This window comes from Sphaerulina musiva, assembly GCF_000320565.1.
Source record: "Sphaerulina musiva SO2202 unplaced genomic scaffold SEPMUscaffold_11, whole genome shotgun sequence".
NCBI classification, from domain to species: domain Eukaryota; kingdom Fungi; phylum Ascomycota; class Dothideomycetes; order Mycosphaerellales; family Mycosphaerellaceae; genus Sphaerulina; species Sphaerulina musiva.
Window position 1 is genome coordinate 1271175 of NW_016017393.1, and position 13463 is coordinate 1284637.

The following is a 13463-nucleotide window of genomic DNA, read 5'->3' on the forward strand; positions in this document are numbered from 1 at the left end:
ATCTTTCAGGTAGCACTACCATCCATATTTTCACAGACCCGCCGACGGGAGGCAAATCCAAGTTCTCAATACAACAAGTTCCAGCAGCGATTTTAAATCACCCGAAATTAGGTACTACCTACCTGTACCTAGGTAGGTACTCTGTGATTTGAGTAACCCTGCCCTACCTGCTTTGAGAAGAAAAAAAAATAAAATATGGCACCATTCTTCTCTAGTTTCAAACCGTACGAGCATTGGAAGAGGAAAGCTCCGCCTTTGAGGCGGAGTGAGATGAATAAAGCTGGAACTACTCTCTCTGGTGTTTGGCGCTGCAGTAGGAGTGGTGGAAGAGGTTGTTGGCGAAGTCTGAGGGAGGAGAGAGGTGTTGGTTCTACTAGTTGGGGGGAGGAGGAGGTTTTGATGATGGCGATGAGGACGGGGGGCGGCGGTGGTGGTGGTGGTGGTGGTGGTGGTGGTGGTGGTGAAGGAGGGAAAGAAGAAGAAGAAGACAAACTCTTGGTTCCTGTTATCGAAGATGATTTCGACTGGTTCAGACTAAGTATTGCGTATTTGGAAGAAGGAGGTGGTATCAATGGTGATGGTGGGAGTGGTAGTCTTTGGAGGAGCTGGGAACTGAGGGATGGAGATGAGCGGCAGCTTCAGGGAAAGGCGAATCTTGCTGGAACGTATGATCCGTATCAGCGGTGGGAAGCTCCTTATCAAGAGATGGAGGCTGATGTGCCCGTGGAGATGAATGATAATCGTTCAGTCGCGGGATTGGAAGGGAGTTGTTCTTGGCCTGCACCGTCCCAGGACGAGAAAGAGAGACTGCCAGTGGCATCTGTGCATTTGGAAAATCAGCTCGGTCGATGGAATGGAGTCACGCTTTGCGACTTGTGAGTCTCTCTGGTTTCGTGTCTGGGGATGTCATCAAGAATGTTTGCTGATGTTGTGGTGAATAGCTCCAGGACTAATATGTTGAGCACGGTGCCGACATGACGACTCTTCTCCTTTTCTGACCGCTGTGATCTTGGCTCGTGGTGCCAGTGCTACACTACGAAGCATTGGATCCGGGGCGCCACCTTTCAACCATGCTGGACTAAGTCTCTTGTACTCGCATATGTCTTCATTCTTGAATGCCTATCCACGGGACTTCTCTCTCCTCAATGTTGTTTCAAATCGGATTCAGGATCCACCACAGCACTCAAATTGTCACATACGCCCTCAATTCTCCCGCACATCGGAAGGTCTCCATCTGACATGACAAGCCGGACATTCCAGCAGTACATGCCACAGCAAGATCACGGATACAGCAACTAGAACCACGCAATACAGTCACTGAGCTCAGGATGTCCAAACCACGCTCTTCCAGCGCCAAATCATCTGAGCGCTCAGACACCTCTTCGGACACCTGCAGCTGAGAACCGCGGAAGCTCATGGTCCAGAACGAGGTTATAAGGGAGAGTTAGAGCTCAAGTAGTAACATTCTACGTGCGATCAATTCACACATCTCCCATTCTCGTCCAGGAGAACAAGACCCAATTCCTTGGCACCATCTTCTTTCGAGACGACTGTCGTGTCCCAATTGAAATGCGCCGCTATGCGGTCTCCTCCGGACTTTCTAAGCTTCGCCAGGTTCTCGGCGTATCTACTTTGCCTATTCATAAGCAATTGACCATTCGCGATGCTCGTCTGATCCAGGAGTCGAACTTTCAACACTGCATCTGATGAACTGATCGCAGCCGTGGGAACTTGATCTTCATGTATTCCTTCCGGAAAAGGCGCCACAACCTGTGCACGACCGTGATTGAGAAGAACATCCATGCCTCTCTGATCGTCTTGAAATCCCTTGGGCCGAAAGAAGGCTTTATACCAAGGTGTCTCAAAGATCGCTAACATGTCCTTCCATAGAGAAATGGTCGCTGTGGTGCTCTTCATCCAAAAGATGCCGTTGCAGATTGGAGGTACAAACGGTCCTCTCCTCCAGACATCACGAAATGCATCATGGTCTTGGTAGAATTCTCGAGCATCCGTGCTGTAGACGATGTCCACGGCCGGACGATCGTGACTGTCAGGCACAATAGAGAATGGATTTTGCCACCAGATCGTATCGGCATCGATCATCAAAATGTCCAATCCCGCAGAGAGAATTTTCATGAAGAACTTGGGTCGTTCCCGCATCATGCGGTTGTAGGATGCTGTATTGCCCTGCTTGTTCTCATTCGTACTTGTGGCGAAGAGAGATGGATCGTGGTATGCAGCGAGACCTTTCTCTTCAATCACTTGCTTTGCATGTGCATCCAGGGCCCAGAAGACCATGTTGGACTCGTCGAACGTGGTTGCTTTGAAAGAGCAAAGCAGATTTTCGGCCCAGTGAAGCATTCCTGTGTTGACAGCTACGATCATTACCGTGTTGTTGATCGCTCGAGACGAGAACGTTTGTAAATCTTCTTGCGGCAGAACAGGCATGTCTATGACCTCGTTCGTGCCATGTGTCAGGTATAGCAAAATGCATACCAGGAACGCAATGCTGAAGAGCAGCGATGACAGATGCCGTCTGGTCGAGAATCGCGAGAGGTACATTTTGTGCTCAGGGGGATCCACTCGACATGCTGTGGAGGCCTAGCCTTGCCCGTGGAAGCATGACTTTGGTACGTGCTGCATTCTTTGGCTACAAAGGACGCAAAGAAGGAGGAGGGGTTGGGGTGTATTCTGGGCGAGGTGAAGTGAAGAGAGTAGTCTTGCCAAGAGTTTTCATCAGCCGCCACGGGCGTATCCGCTATTCGGTCCCGAATTTCCTTCGATACCTATGAACACGATGATACCAGACATAAGGTAGATAACTTATAGCAAGCTTCGCTATGGTAATATGACTATGAGTACTATCCTTTTGCCATCGCTACAGCTATATGTAAATGAACCATCATTTAGGGTTGTCTCAAGGCTATACCGCCCCCCCTCTTCAACCTATTATCAGTCTTATACTCGGATTGTCCTCCGGTGCAGCGGCATCGCAAACTTACAGATCCCGTCGACAGAATTCCAATGGCATGCCCTGGTGAGCATCGAATGTTTCTAAGACGACCGAGCTGCCGCTCCGATCAGGAGTCTTCAAAATTGTAACTCATGGAGATATGGGCTCTCGACCGCCATGCCGAGCATCTAGGTACTCCTTCCAGCAAGAAGCTTCCAATGAGCTCATGTCCCCGTGTTCTCTGTTACTTGTTGTAGTACTCTCTGCAGCCAACGTAGAGAGGATAGAGCAGTAGGTTCCTGCCGCTCCGCGAAGCATTCATTCTGCATTCTGCCGTCAACAGCACTTGCGGAGGGAAAGGCAGCGGATCGCTGTCTATAGCTCGATTTTATGTTGGCCGAGGATTCTAAGCTGTATTCTCGCCGCCCTTGTTTATTGTGTAGAGGACTTATAGCTTCTGATAAGTATTTCAGACCGCGTAGGCATGTGATTCTTCTTGTCTACAGAATGGCCGAATACATGCATTAGGAAGACAAATGCACTGCCGTTCGCTGTATGTAGCCGCTGCGGAAAGGCTTAGGTATCTCAAATAAAACTGCCTCCGCTATGGATACATCGATCCTATAGAGTCTCGAGGCAGCCAATGACATTGGGAGTGTAGATATTGAATAAGGACTGGCTGTTAGCTTACGGATTCGCTGCGCTGCCGAGATTATGTTTGCATAAGAAAATCCAGAAAGCGGACATAAGAGAGTCGGTTCCGGAGTCCGGATAGTGCATATGAGCCTGTGTCTCACTTCCGAGGCGCATAGATGTCGTAGTAGGCTTTTCCGAGACATCAATCTGTACAGTGTCGTTCTGTACAGCTGGCGGCCTCCTCTCATGGGTAACTCCTCATCATTTTGATTGTTTCCACTCTACACACCTCCCTTTCTCCTTTCTGCGTATCAGCGACAAGGAGGGGAGGTGCTTGCCAGCAGCTGGCCCATGGCCATCACTCTCTGCTTCCGTGTCGTTAGACTCAATATATCAGCGTCTTCGCTGGCTGTAACGTTGTCTGCTTGGGTATCATTGCCTCCATTATCGTCGCCTCCTCCAAGGAACGCGCCAATATCCTCCACCTCGTGACCATTGTAATTGTTCACTGGCATCTCGAAAGATGCCGTGCGTGGCCATCACGGGTTCTTGTACCGCAGACTGCTGTGTCCTACACTCTTTCGTCGGCAAATTCCCATCAATGTGCCGTATATTCGGACACGCGCCATTAGAAGTACCTACCTAGCCTTAAGACTCGGTTAACGGAAAAGGTCACGAGGACTGAGGTTGAGGTTTTGATTCGTAGCCGAGATGAGGCGTTAGAGCCAACACACCTGTGCTGTGTATTCTATCACACATGCAATCGGGCAGAGTGAGCAATAAATGGAGGTGGAAGTGAAAGCAGATATATCTGGTACATACAGGTCATCAGCGTTGCTATATCAACGACAAATTCATGTGTTGATGCCATCCATGCCTTCGTTCTTGGCTGGGCTTCTTGGCTTGGCCGATCATTTCCACCGCTGGAGCTCTGGAAGATCACCAAGTTCCAGAGATGGGATGGCCAGCTTGCAGTACCTCCGTAGTTGGAATGGCTGGCTGCTGTTTGGCTACAATGACGTCCTATCGACAAATGTCTTCCATTTCGCTTGACTGCTTCTCCCGTGTCCTTTCCTCTCCTGTCTAGTCCCCCTCACATACCAAATATCATGGCGTCCGCAGACTCCCTCCGCCAGCGCAAGCCTGTTGAAGGCGTAACCTCCAATGGAAAACCCACTAATACACCTCGCGAGGAGGAGGACGACTCCAAACGGAAGCGTGCTGAGTCAGACCTCGATCTGGAGCCCAATATTTGGGTCCTAATATGGATGATTGTTGTCTTCATGACTGGCATTTCCTTGACCTTCTACTACAAATTCGACAATCGCAACCAAGGCCCTTTTGCTGCCTACATCAATGAAAAGTTTCCCGTCGTAGACCGCACACTGAACAACTACGCTTTGGGCAAGAAAGAGGCGCCGCTGTTTGGCGCAGCAGCAGCAGAGACTACGGGACTGCTCAGCTTGACCGAGGAGGAGCTGAAAGAGTTCGATGGCAGTGACCCCGAGAAACCAATCTACCTCGGCATCAACGGCACCATCTTCGATGTTTCTGCCAGTCCAGCCTTCTACGGACCAGGTGGTCACTACAACCACTTCGTCGGGAAAGATGCCACTCGAGCCTGGATTACGGAGTGTTGGGACGAGCCGGAACAGTTCACATGGAGACTGGACGACGTGGAAGTGATGTTCATGCCCAAGTACATGGATGAAATGCTCACCGACGTCGGCGAGGGAGATTTCGAAGGAGATTTGGGCGCTATGGGCGCCATGCCGCAGGAAATGCTCAAGACCATGGCTGAGAAGGCGCTTGCACGATTTGGAAAAGTGGGACCAAAAATGAGGGCTAAGAGACGGATCACAGACAAGGAGGAGGCCGATGCGAAGGTACAAGAGACTCTGGCGCACTGGGTGAACTTCTTCGCGAACAACAAGAAGTATGAGACTGTGGGCAGGGTGATACTCGATGAGAGTCTTCCTGCTCCACCAGCGCCATGTAAGAAGGCCATGGAGAAGCGACCACTCAAGGGCGGTAAGCTGGAATCCCTGATGGGCTCCATGGGCAACCTGATGGGAGGCGCTGGTGCTGGCGCTGATGCAGCAGGAGCTGGAGCAGGAACGGGAGCGAAGACGGGAGAAATGCCGGCAGCTGTCAGAGAGCAGATCGAGAAAGCGAAGAAACAGGCCGCAGCCGCAAAGGATGGCGCTGCCGAGGGCGCTGAGACTGTCGGACAAAAAGTCAAGGACACTGCAGACGCTGCAGCTGATACCGCCGAATCTGTGAAGGACGAGGCTGGCAAGAAAGCACAGGCTGCAACGGACGCTGCTGGGGAGGGCGCTGAGGCTGTCAAGGAAAAGGCCAAGGCAGCCGGCGAGAGCTACGAGTCAGTCAAAGACAAGGCGCAAAAAGTAAAGAATGAAGCGGTCAAGCAGGCCGCGGAGGGCGTGGCTGCAGGCGCTGAGAAGGTCAAGCAGAAGGCGGAGGAGGTCAAGGCTGGCCATGAGGAGTTGTGAGTGATATCAATGACAGTGGGACGAGCTCGGCAGCTGTAGATAGTCAGGCGGTATCTGGATATCTTGTATCAAAAATGTACTGGACAAGCTTCATCTTGCATTCGACTTATGTTACAGAGCTATGAATACGGCTTGGCGCTCTCCACATTTCACTCGTTGAGCCTCACGCGTCTTCCGCCCATATCCTCCGACATCCCATCACATCATGAGCTTTCAACAGCACGATGTTAGGTCACATGTGCAATCGCAATCGCGCTTTGGAAACGAGATCTGCCCTGCCATCCAAAAGATGCCAACGTGGCTGTAGATGGGGTCAGATCTCCCTAAATCGGGCTGCTCCAACAAGTCCGACTGCTGACTTACCAGTAACATCTTCGGCACAAGAACCATTCATATCACACAAGCCACGTATATCGGTCGAGACTCCTGTTCTGGAGAGGGACACAAGGAGAAGAGAAATAAACCAGTTCAGTACCGGATGAATGCAGTATGTCGTCGGGAATCCAAGCAGGGAACTACTCTAGGAGTACTGCTCTCCTTGAGGCGGACGACTCTTCCCCTGAAAATTCTGTGAGTGTCTTCTTTAGCTACCACGACGTCAATATTAGCACAAGTTAGACTGAATCTGTAACCCGAACTGAAGGGAACGAACTCTCTGCTCGGAGAAAAGAAATTAAAGCCATTGAATTGGAGAGATGTCTGATGAGCAGTGAGTGTATCGGTTGGCTTCGGCACGTGTACGTACCTAAGGTAGGAGAAAATCATAGACCTGCTATAAAGTCTTTCACGATTTCACAGAAAATTCAATTACTGCAGACGACGGGCATTTAGGAAGCGATCCGGACGTTCTGGTAGCCTGGCACTTGGTTTACCCAGCCTGCGCATGGATATATGCTATGCTATGCTATGCAATGCTACCTCATGAATGCCTTCTCGGAAGGTCTGCTGTTGGTTATTGCGCCTACCTTGGGCCATGCATCTTGAACACTTTCCATTCGGACGTGCACGCTTTCTTTATTCGATCAGTCTTTTTGGGGGACTTGCTCTGGGATAACCCCTTTTTAGGGCAGGGACAGGATCTATCTTCCTTTGGTCCCACAAAGATTCACACTACCTACCGTAAGGTAGGTATGTAGTTCACGAGGCTTCACTGTATTCTACGCTGCAGTCTCTTTTCGAACACTTCTTTTTTTCTGATTGTCAATTGATACCTGATTTAAACAGGCTTTACTGTTCTAGAACTTGTGGACACGGCATTGCAGAAACGACAAATTCGAGTCATAAGTCGTCTTACAACAACATTATCACACATCTCCCCCCCAAAAAACCTATCAACAGGATCCCCATCGCCACGAGCAACATGCAACCTGCATCCATGGAAGGACCAAACCCCCCACGAGGAAAACACCGCCAGATGATGCGAGCGGCAGAATCCTACGAAACGGAGACACCACGACGACACCAGTACGTCAAAGCAGGGCCAGACAATGATGATGGTGCAGAACGCCAGATCGTCAAAGCAGGACCCTATCACGACGATACAGAGCCATCGAGGCGCAAAGTTGTCTACGCGGGATCAGACGAGAACGAATCGCTCACACGGCCTTCTCATTCTCGATCTACTCGCGTCAACGATCCGATGAGTACGACGCGTTCTACTCAGGCTTCGGCCTTGTCTTCGACTGCTCTCGCTACGGCAGATACACCATCCTCTCTCGTTCTACCTGCGAAGTCTGACGCCCATCCAGCGTCGGCGGGCAATTTCGTTCCAGGAGGTACTTTTCGTCAACTGGACTACATGCAGCAGACACCACACGCATTATCGACGAGCGGATTCGATGAAAACAGGGCTCTCTTCCCAACAAACATTCCCCCCGAAAAAGACGCCAGCCTCGCCATCGCAGCCCGCACTGCTGTTGAGCAGGCGCAACATAGCAAGAAGGAAGAAGAGAACCCTCGTATCCATAACTCAACACCAAAACTTCCTCTCGACGCTCCGCGTAGCTTGTCAGTTGCAGAGTCTTCTCTCGATGCCGAATACGAGCTTCTGGTTTACCCTGACAGTTTTGAGGAGATTGATAATGACCCACAGGGTGATGATGATGATCGGCATGGCTGGCAGTACTTTCCATGCGAATTCTGTCAACGTAACGTGCGAGGCGGACGCGCTTGTCGTTGTCCTCAGGTCATGAGACGGCATGGCTTCTTGCCTCCTCTCTGATTGAGAGTGGAATGGGGCAGGAAAGTGTCTGTAAGAAAGTGAAGATGTTGTTGGTATACAAGTACCTAGGTACTTACCTAGTCTGGGCCCATGGTATCAGCTCCGGACGCATGGTTAGATCCCCAGTATCGAGTGCGACTTCCTTAGCAAGGTTGACCTTAGGCTGGTAGGGTGTAATACGCGCGTATCCAATCCCAACAGAGCGCTGGATTGGTTCGGGCTCGATAGGAAGAGTTCAGATGAGACTGGTGAAGAAAAGCTGTTAGATCGCGCTGAGCGGCAGTAATGCATAGCTCGGGGTCTAGCCCTTTGCTCGGCACATGAAGTGAAGTCTACTGCAGCGATGATATACACATCTCACTTGGGCTGCTGCAAGCTAATCGTCCAGGGCGAACGGTCTACAAGGAGGCTACATCAGCCTTTATAAGTCATACTCTTTCCCGTCTTTTCTTTCTGCGAGCGGGCCAACCCCTTTGGCGCATCCATGCTCTTCGCGTACGGATTCACCTGTTTCTCTCTCTTCTTTCTTTCCTTGGCGCTCATACGTTCTCTTGGTGGATTCAGTATGCTGGGCGCACTCGCATAATCGAACGCAACTTCGTCGTCTCCATTCTGCATTTCGTCTCGTACTGCCGCAGTCTCGTTCCCGCTAGCCGCTTTGGCTGCTTGTTTGGCTGCGCGCTTCGCAGCCTTTCTCTCGGCCTTCTCTTGCGCTCGAGTGGCGCTCTCATCTGGTAAAGCAATCTCGTCTGAGTTGGCCGCCATCACATCCACGGGTTCAGTGTGACGCTTGCGCTTCTTGCCCAAAGTTTTCAGCACGAAAACATCTTCGTCGTTCTCTCGCTGCGGCGACACAGCTTCTACTTCGGGTTCCTCCTCTGATTTGGGCGGCTCCATCTCTGACGGGTCAGCAAAGATCTCGGCAGTTAGTGGAGGCAAAGGCACAGCGAGTGAGATACCTGGCACAGAAGCAGCGGCTTGCTTGTGCTTCCAGGCACTACTCTCGAACGCCGGTCCCCAGAAAGACGAGGTAGTGGTGCGAATCGGCACATCGGAGGTAATAGCGGGTACGTCAATCTTTGACTTGGTCTCGACGAGATGCTGGACCTGGGACGACGAAGTTGGAGCCGACTCTTTCGGTGTTCTTTGCGGTTTTTGCGGTTCAACCATACTCAGCAGCTCCATCATGTCCGGCCCATTCTTGCCAGCTTCCTTGGCTTTGACGATGCGGCTGAGTAATTCGTCTGCTCGAAGTCGCACGGTCTGTGATGCTGGAGTTGCAACGCCTAAAAGCGCTAATCTGCTGGGCGGCATGGCTCGAGCGATACTGAAGATCTGATGATTGGGCATGATATAATTCACGCTGTCGTCTTGTTCTCTCGCCACTTCGTCGCGCCACTGATGTACAGCTCGGAACACAGAGAATTGTTCCTTAGTTAGCATGGCAGACGTTCGCGACAGCAGCCTATACCACCCGGCGCCTTGACCAAGCTCGGCGTCATAGACGGGATACTCGTATCGTTGCAGTGCTTCTTCTGAGCTACGCTGTAGGACATCGTAGATCTTATCCCCTTCGTGATTGGGAAGTTCAAGATTCGATCGGTGGATAAGCTCGTTGCGCATATTATCGAAGATGTACAGCAAGAAGTGCGTGTCGCTCCTGGCATAGTCGAAGAGCTCTGTGGGTAAGGGCCGCACTCGCCAGTCAGCAGTCTGATACTGCTTTTGAGCGTCGACGTTGGCGAACTTCTTCAATAGGAAAGCCAGACTCCTGCCTGTATATCCTAGCACACTCGCGGCGTGAAAGGTATCAAAGAGCCCAACAATGTACAACCCCAGATCTCGCTGCAGCCACATGATATCCATGAAAGCTCCATGCAGAACTTTGATGATGCCGGGATCTGCAAACACTTCGTTCAGACACTGCAATTTTCGCCTCCAGGGTTTCAAGGTGTCCACTATCCAGTCCTTGTCTCGCGTACTGATTTGCATCAACGAGACTATCCCAATATATGATCTGCTATCATGGTGTTCTAAGTCGATAGCAATCTCCTTGGCCTGCTTCAGCTCTTCCAGCATTTCCGACAATGCCTCTTCTGTGTCCACCAATGTTGCTGTCGTCTGATCAAATGGATGGTACATGACAGGCTGGCTCCACTGGTATATCGACGGTGGGTATTGGTAGTTCTCGATCTCGTGTTGATAGGGTTGCGCATAAGCAGGGTGGGTCGCGCCTGGTGCCAGCGTAGGCGCAGTTTCCAGAGGCGTCGTAGCATGAGGCTTGGTCTCGAGCAGCGGCTTGAAGGGTGGCACATCGTTGTTGGTCGGCACATGGTCGAAGAGCAACTGCGGCTTAGCAATGCGTTGATCACGCTGTGGCGCTGAGCGTCCCGCCTTATTCGACTTCGTCTGTTCCACTCCAGGGCTCAGTCTCTTGACGGCTCCAGTGAACTCGTCCAGCGCAGTGTCGGCACGTTCGAGCAGACTGTCGACCACATCCACCACCGCCTTCCAGTTGCCTTCCACAGACTCCAAGTCCACCAATCGAGGCGGCCGCACAATCTCCGTATTCGCCGTCGCAGCGCCAATCAATCGCTCTGCAAGGCTCAGCAATCGGCCATTTTGCTGATCGAGCGCAGGTCCGACGGAAGAGTCAAGAGATCGGTGGAACTGGATGTCTTCGTTGGCGAGAGAGACAGCGCTTCGTGTGGCCGATGTAAGTGCAGATTTGATGTTGGCCTCGAGGGCGTGGAAATCCTCCATCGAGTGCGAGTGTTGTGGTTGTTTTTTTTTTTTGGTGTATTGGGTAGGTGGGTAGTTTTGACGGTGTCAAAGTCGAGCTCGCATAACTTTCTGAACCCTCGATCTGCGGCAGGGATCCCGCGTGTGCCTTACTAGCCTTAGCATTGACGCACGGGCACAAAAGACCTTAACTAAATAAATGACTCCCTCAGACCAGGGTCCGGCATCGCTCGCTTCACAAATACTTCACTCGCTTGACAAACAGACCTCACTCTCACTCTCACTCACCTTCACTCTGGCATCACTGCACATATCTGGACTGCCTAATCCTTCATATCGCAAGACCTATTGCATTCTTTGTTGAGGATAACAACGACGAAGATTCACCCAGTAGCGACGAGATTATGGCTGCAGCCATTGGAGCAGCAGTGGCGTTGCCCTTCAACGATAATTTGGGCAACGCCATTCCTCCAGACACTCCTCACGTGAGTTCCATAGCCATACCGGGTACCATCACCCATGAGCTGACTCGTTGTCATCTAGGCCGTCAGCGTATCACTCCCAACATGGAAATCTAATGTCGGCTACGAAGAAGGGGAGGCATGGGTCGTTGATAAGATGCAAACTGGCTACCCACGGTATGCAGACGAGCACGATGAGTACTCAGAATCGAATCCCCACTCACAACTTGCACAGGTTCTTCATCCACAAGTCTATCCAAAAGCTCGCTCGAAGCATAGTCGCCGTCCACGGCAACATCGACACAGAGTATGCTATGCTGATGCCATCAACACGATGTGCCCTTCGTTGCAAGGACTTCATCAAACGCGAGAGCGGCGGCGCAGATTGCTCCACGATTCGTACGCTGGACTTTGTGCCCACTCCCGAGCATATCGCATCGCAAACGACCAAGATTCTTCCTCGGGTGTCTGCTGTTATATATCCCCAAACTCTATGGCCAGCAGCAAAAGCTTTTTGGCAACACACCGGGGAGGGCATCTCCAGCAGGCGGGCCGAGTTCTGCCAACGAGCGTTCGATGAAGGGTATCTCGTCGACCAGACTTCCCAGACGCAACCACTTCCACGCCTCTGTAAGGGTCCTCGACGATACCAGAAGAACACGTCCGTAGATCTGGGAAGCCACACCAACGATCATACTACTCCGCCCAAGACTCCTCCGAGATCCAATGGCGAAGACATTTCCACTTCTGCCGAATTCGTCGAGACACGATTCGGTCGAAATCTGAGCACCGAGTTCGCAGCCCAAGCCAAGCTTGCCATTCGAAAGCGCATTGCTGGTTCGCTCACCGCAGACATCAACCTCAGCGAACACTCTTCGGGAGATGCTCCCGATCAGACCCGCGATGTGCCCGGCTTCTCCGTCGAAGACGTGTATCTCTTCTCCACCGGCATGAACGCCATCTTCACCGCACATCGCTCTCTCCTCCTCGCCCGCGGGCCCTCCAAAAGCATCATGTATGGCTTCCCCTACGTCGACACCCTCAAAGTGCTCGAAAAGTTTGGCCCAGGCGCACTCTTCTACGGCCACGCCAACGCTTCCGAATTAGACGATCTCGAATCTCGTCTCGAGAAGGGAGAACGCTTCCTCTCCCTCTTCTGCGAATTCCCGGGCAACCCCCTCCTCACATCCCCGGACCTCACCCGTCTCCGCGCTCTGGCCGACAAATACGACTTCGCCATCGTCGTCGACGAAACCGTCGGCAACTGGCTCAACGTGCACGTCCTCCCCTTCGCCGACATTGTCGTCTCCTCCCTCACCAAAGTCTTCTCAGGAGACAGCAACGTCATGGGCGGCACGATGCTCCTCAACCCGCGATCCCGATGGTACCACACTCTCAAAACCGTCTTGGGAAGCGAATACGAAGACAACCAATTCGAAGAAGACGCCGTCTATCTCGAACGCAACAGTCGAGATTTCATCCCTCGCATCCGCCGCATCAACCACAACGCCGAAGCCATCGCCAACATTCTCCTCCAATCCGTCCCCTCCAAAATCAAATCTCTCCACTATCCTAAATTCTCCCCTTCCAAACACCTCTACGACACCTGTCGCTTACCCACCGGAGGCTACGGCGGTCTACTCTCCGCTACCTTCCATTCCGTGCACGACGCGGCGGTGTTTTTCGATCATTTGAATACACACAAGGGACCGAGTTTGGGCACGAATTTTACGTTGACGTGTCCGTTTGTTTTGTTGGCGCATTATGGCGAGTTGGAGTGGGCGAAGGGGTTTGGCTGTGAGGTTAGTCTCGTGAGGTTTAGTGTGGGGTTGGAGGAGAGGGAGGACCTGGAGAGGGTTTTTCGGGACGCGTTGGAGGTTGTGCCGGTGTGGAAGGGGTGAGGGGGATATAGATGAAGGAGGAGAGGGGGGAGGGGG

At 51.9% G+C, this 13463-nt stretch overlaps 7 protein-coding genes across 7 annotated transcripts; 4 read left to right on the plus strand and 3 right to left on the minus strand.

The window, feature by feature from the left end:
* Positions 1–195: 195 nt before the first annotated feature.
* Positions 196–879, plus strand: SEPMUDRAFT_111561 (uncharacterized protein; the record flags this gene model as incomplete). Its single annotated transcript, XM_016900922.1, has 1 exon — positions 196–879. The coding sequence occupies one exon, from the start codon at positions 196–198 to the stop codon at positions 877–879; it is 684 nt and encodes a 227-aa protein (XP_016757216.1).
* A 597-nt stretch (positions 880–1476) lies between these two features.
* On the minus strand, positions 1477–2160 carry SEPMUDRAFT_144857 (uncharacterized protein; the record flags this gene model as incomplete). Its single annotated transcript, XM_016903084.1, has 1 exon — positions 1477–2160. One exon carries the CDS (start codon positions 2158–2160, stop codon positions 1477–1479), a length of 684 nt encoding a protein of 227 aa, XP_016757217.1.
* A 1577-nt stretch (positions 2161–3737) lies between these two features.
* Positions 3738–4366, minus strand: SEPMUDRAFT_166688 (uncharacterized protein). Its single transcript, XM_016908248.1, has 2 exons — positions 4232–4366; positions 3738–4160 (listed from the first exon to the last, which is right to left on the minus strand). Exon 2 carries the CDS (start codon positions 4102–4104, stop codon positions 3901–3903), a length of 204 nt encoding a protein of 67 aa, XP_016757218.1. The 5' UTR covers positions 4105–4160; positions 4232–4366; the 3' UTR covers positions 3738–3900.
* Positions 4367–4600: 234 nt separating this feature from the next.
* SEPMUDRAFT_151934 (uncharacterized protein) lies at positions 4601–6232 on the plus strand. Its single transcript, XM_016907134.1, has one exon. It carries the CDS (start codon positions 4699–4701, stop codon positions 6100–6102), a length of 1404 nt encoding a protein of 467 aa, XP_016757219.1. The 5' UTR covers positions 4601–4698; the 3' UTR covers positions 6103–6232.
* Positions 6233–6591: 359 nt separating this feature from the next.
* Positions 6592–8323, plus strand: SEPMUDRAFT_111564 (uncharacterized protein; the record flags this gene model as incomplete). The annotated part of the gene is made up of 4 exons (XM_016900923.1): positions 6592–6672; positions 6721–6811; positions 6901–7230; positions 7365–8323. The coding sequence occupies 4 exons, from the start codon at positions 6592–6594 to the stop codon at positions 8321–8323; spliced, it is 1461 nt and encodes a 486-aa protein (XP_016757220.1).
* Positions 8324–8599: 276 nt separating this feature from the next.
* Positions 8600–11102, minus strand: SEPMUDRAFT_151935 (3_5_exonuc-domain-containing protein). Its single transcript, XM_016907135.1, has one exon. It carries the CDS (start codon positions 11084–11086, stop codon positions 8738–8740), a length of 2349 nt encoding a protein of 782 aa, XP_016757221.1. The 5' UTR covers positions 11087–11102; the 3' UTR covers positions 8600–8737.
* Positions 11103–11353: 251 nt separating this feature from the next.
* SEPMUDRAFT_166691 (cystathionine gamma-synthase) lies at positions 11354–13427 on the plus strand (the record flags this gene model as incomplete). Its single annotated transcript, XM_016908249.1, has 3 exons — positions 11354–11550; positions 11609–11703; positions 11762–13427. Exons 1-3 carry the CDS (start codon positions 11470–11472, stop codon positions 13425–13427), a joined length of 1842 nt encoding a protein of 613 aa, XP_016757222.1. The 5' UTR covers positions 11354–11469.
* Between the last annotated feature and the right edge of the window lie 36 nt (positions 13428–13463).

Coding starts and splice junctions, on each gene's coding strand:
- SEPMUDRAFT_166688 (XM_016908248.1), bottom strand. CDS start 4,104: ATGCCAGTGAACAATTACAATGGTCACGAGGTGGAGGATATTGGCGCG.
- SEPMUDRAFT_151934 (XM_016907134.1), top strand. CDS start 4,699: ATGGCGTCCGCAGACTCCCTCCGCCAGCGCAAGCCTGTTGAAGGCGTA.
- SEPMUDRAFT_151935 (XM_016907135.1), bottom strand. CDS start 11,086: ATGGAGGATTTCCACGCCCTCGAGGCCAACATCAAATCTGCACTTACA.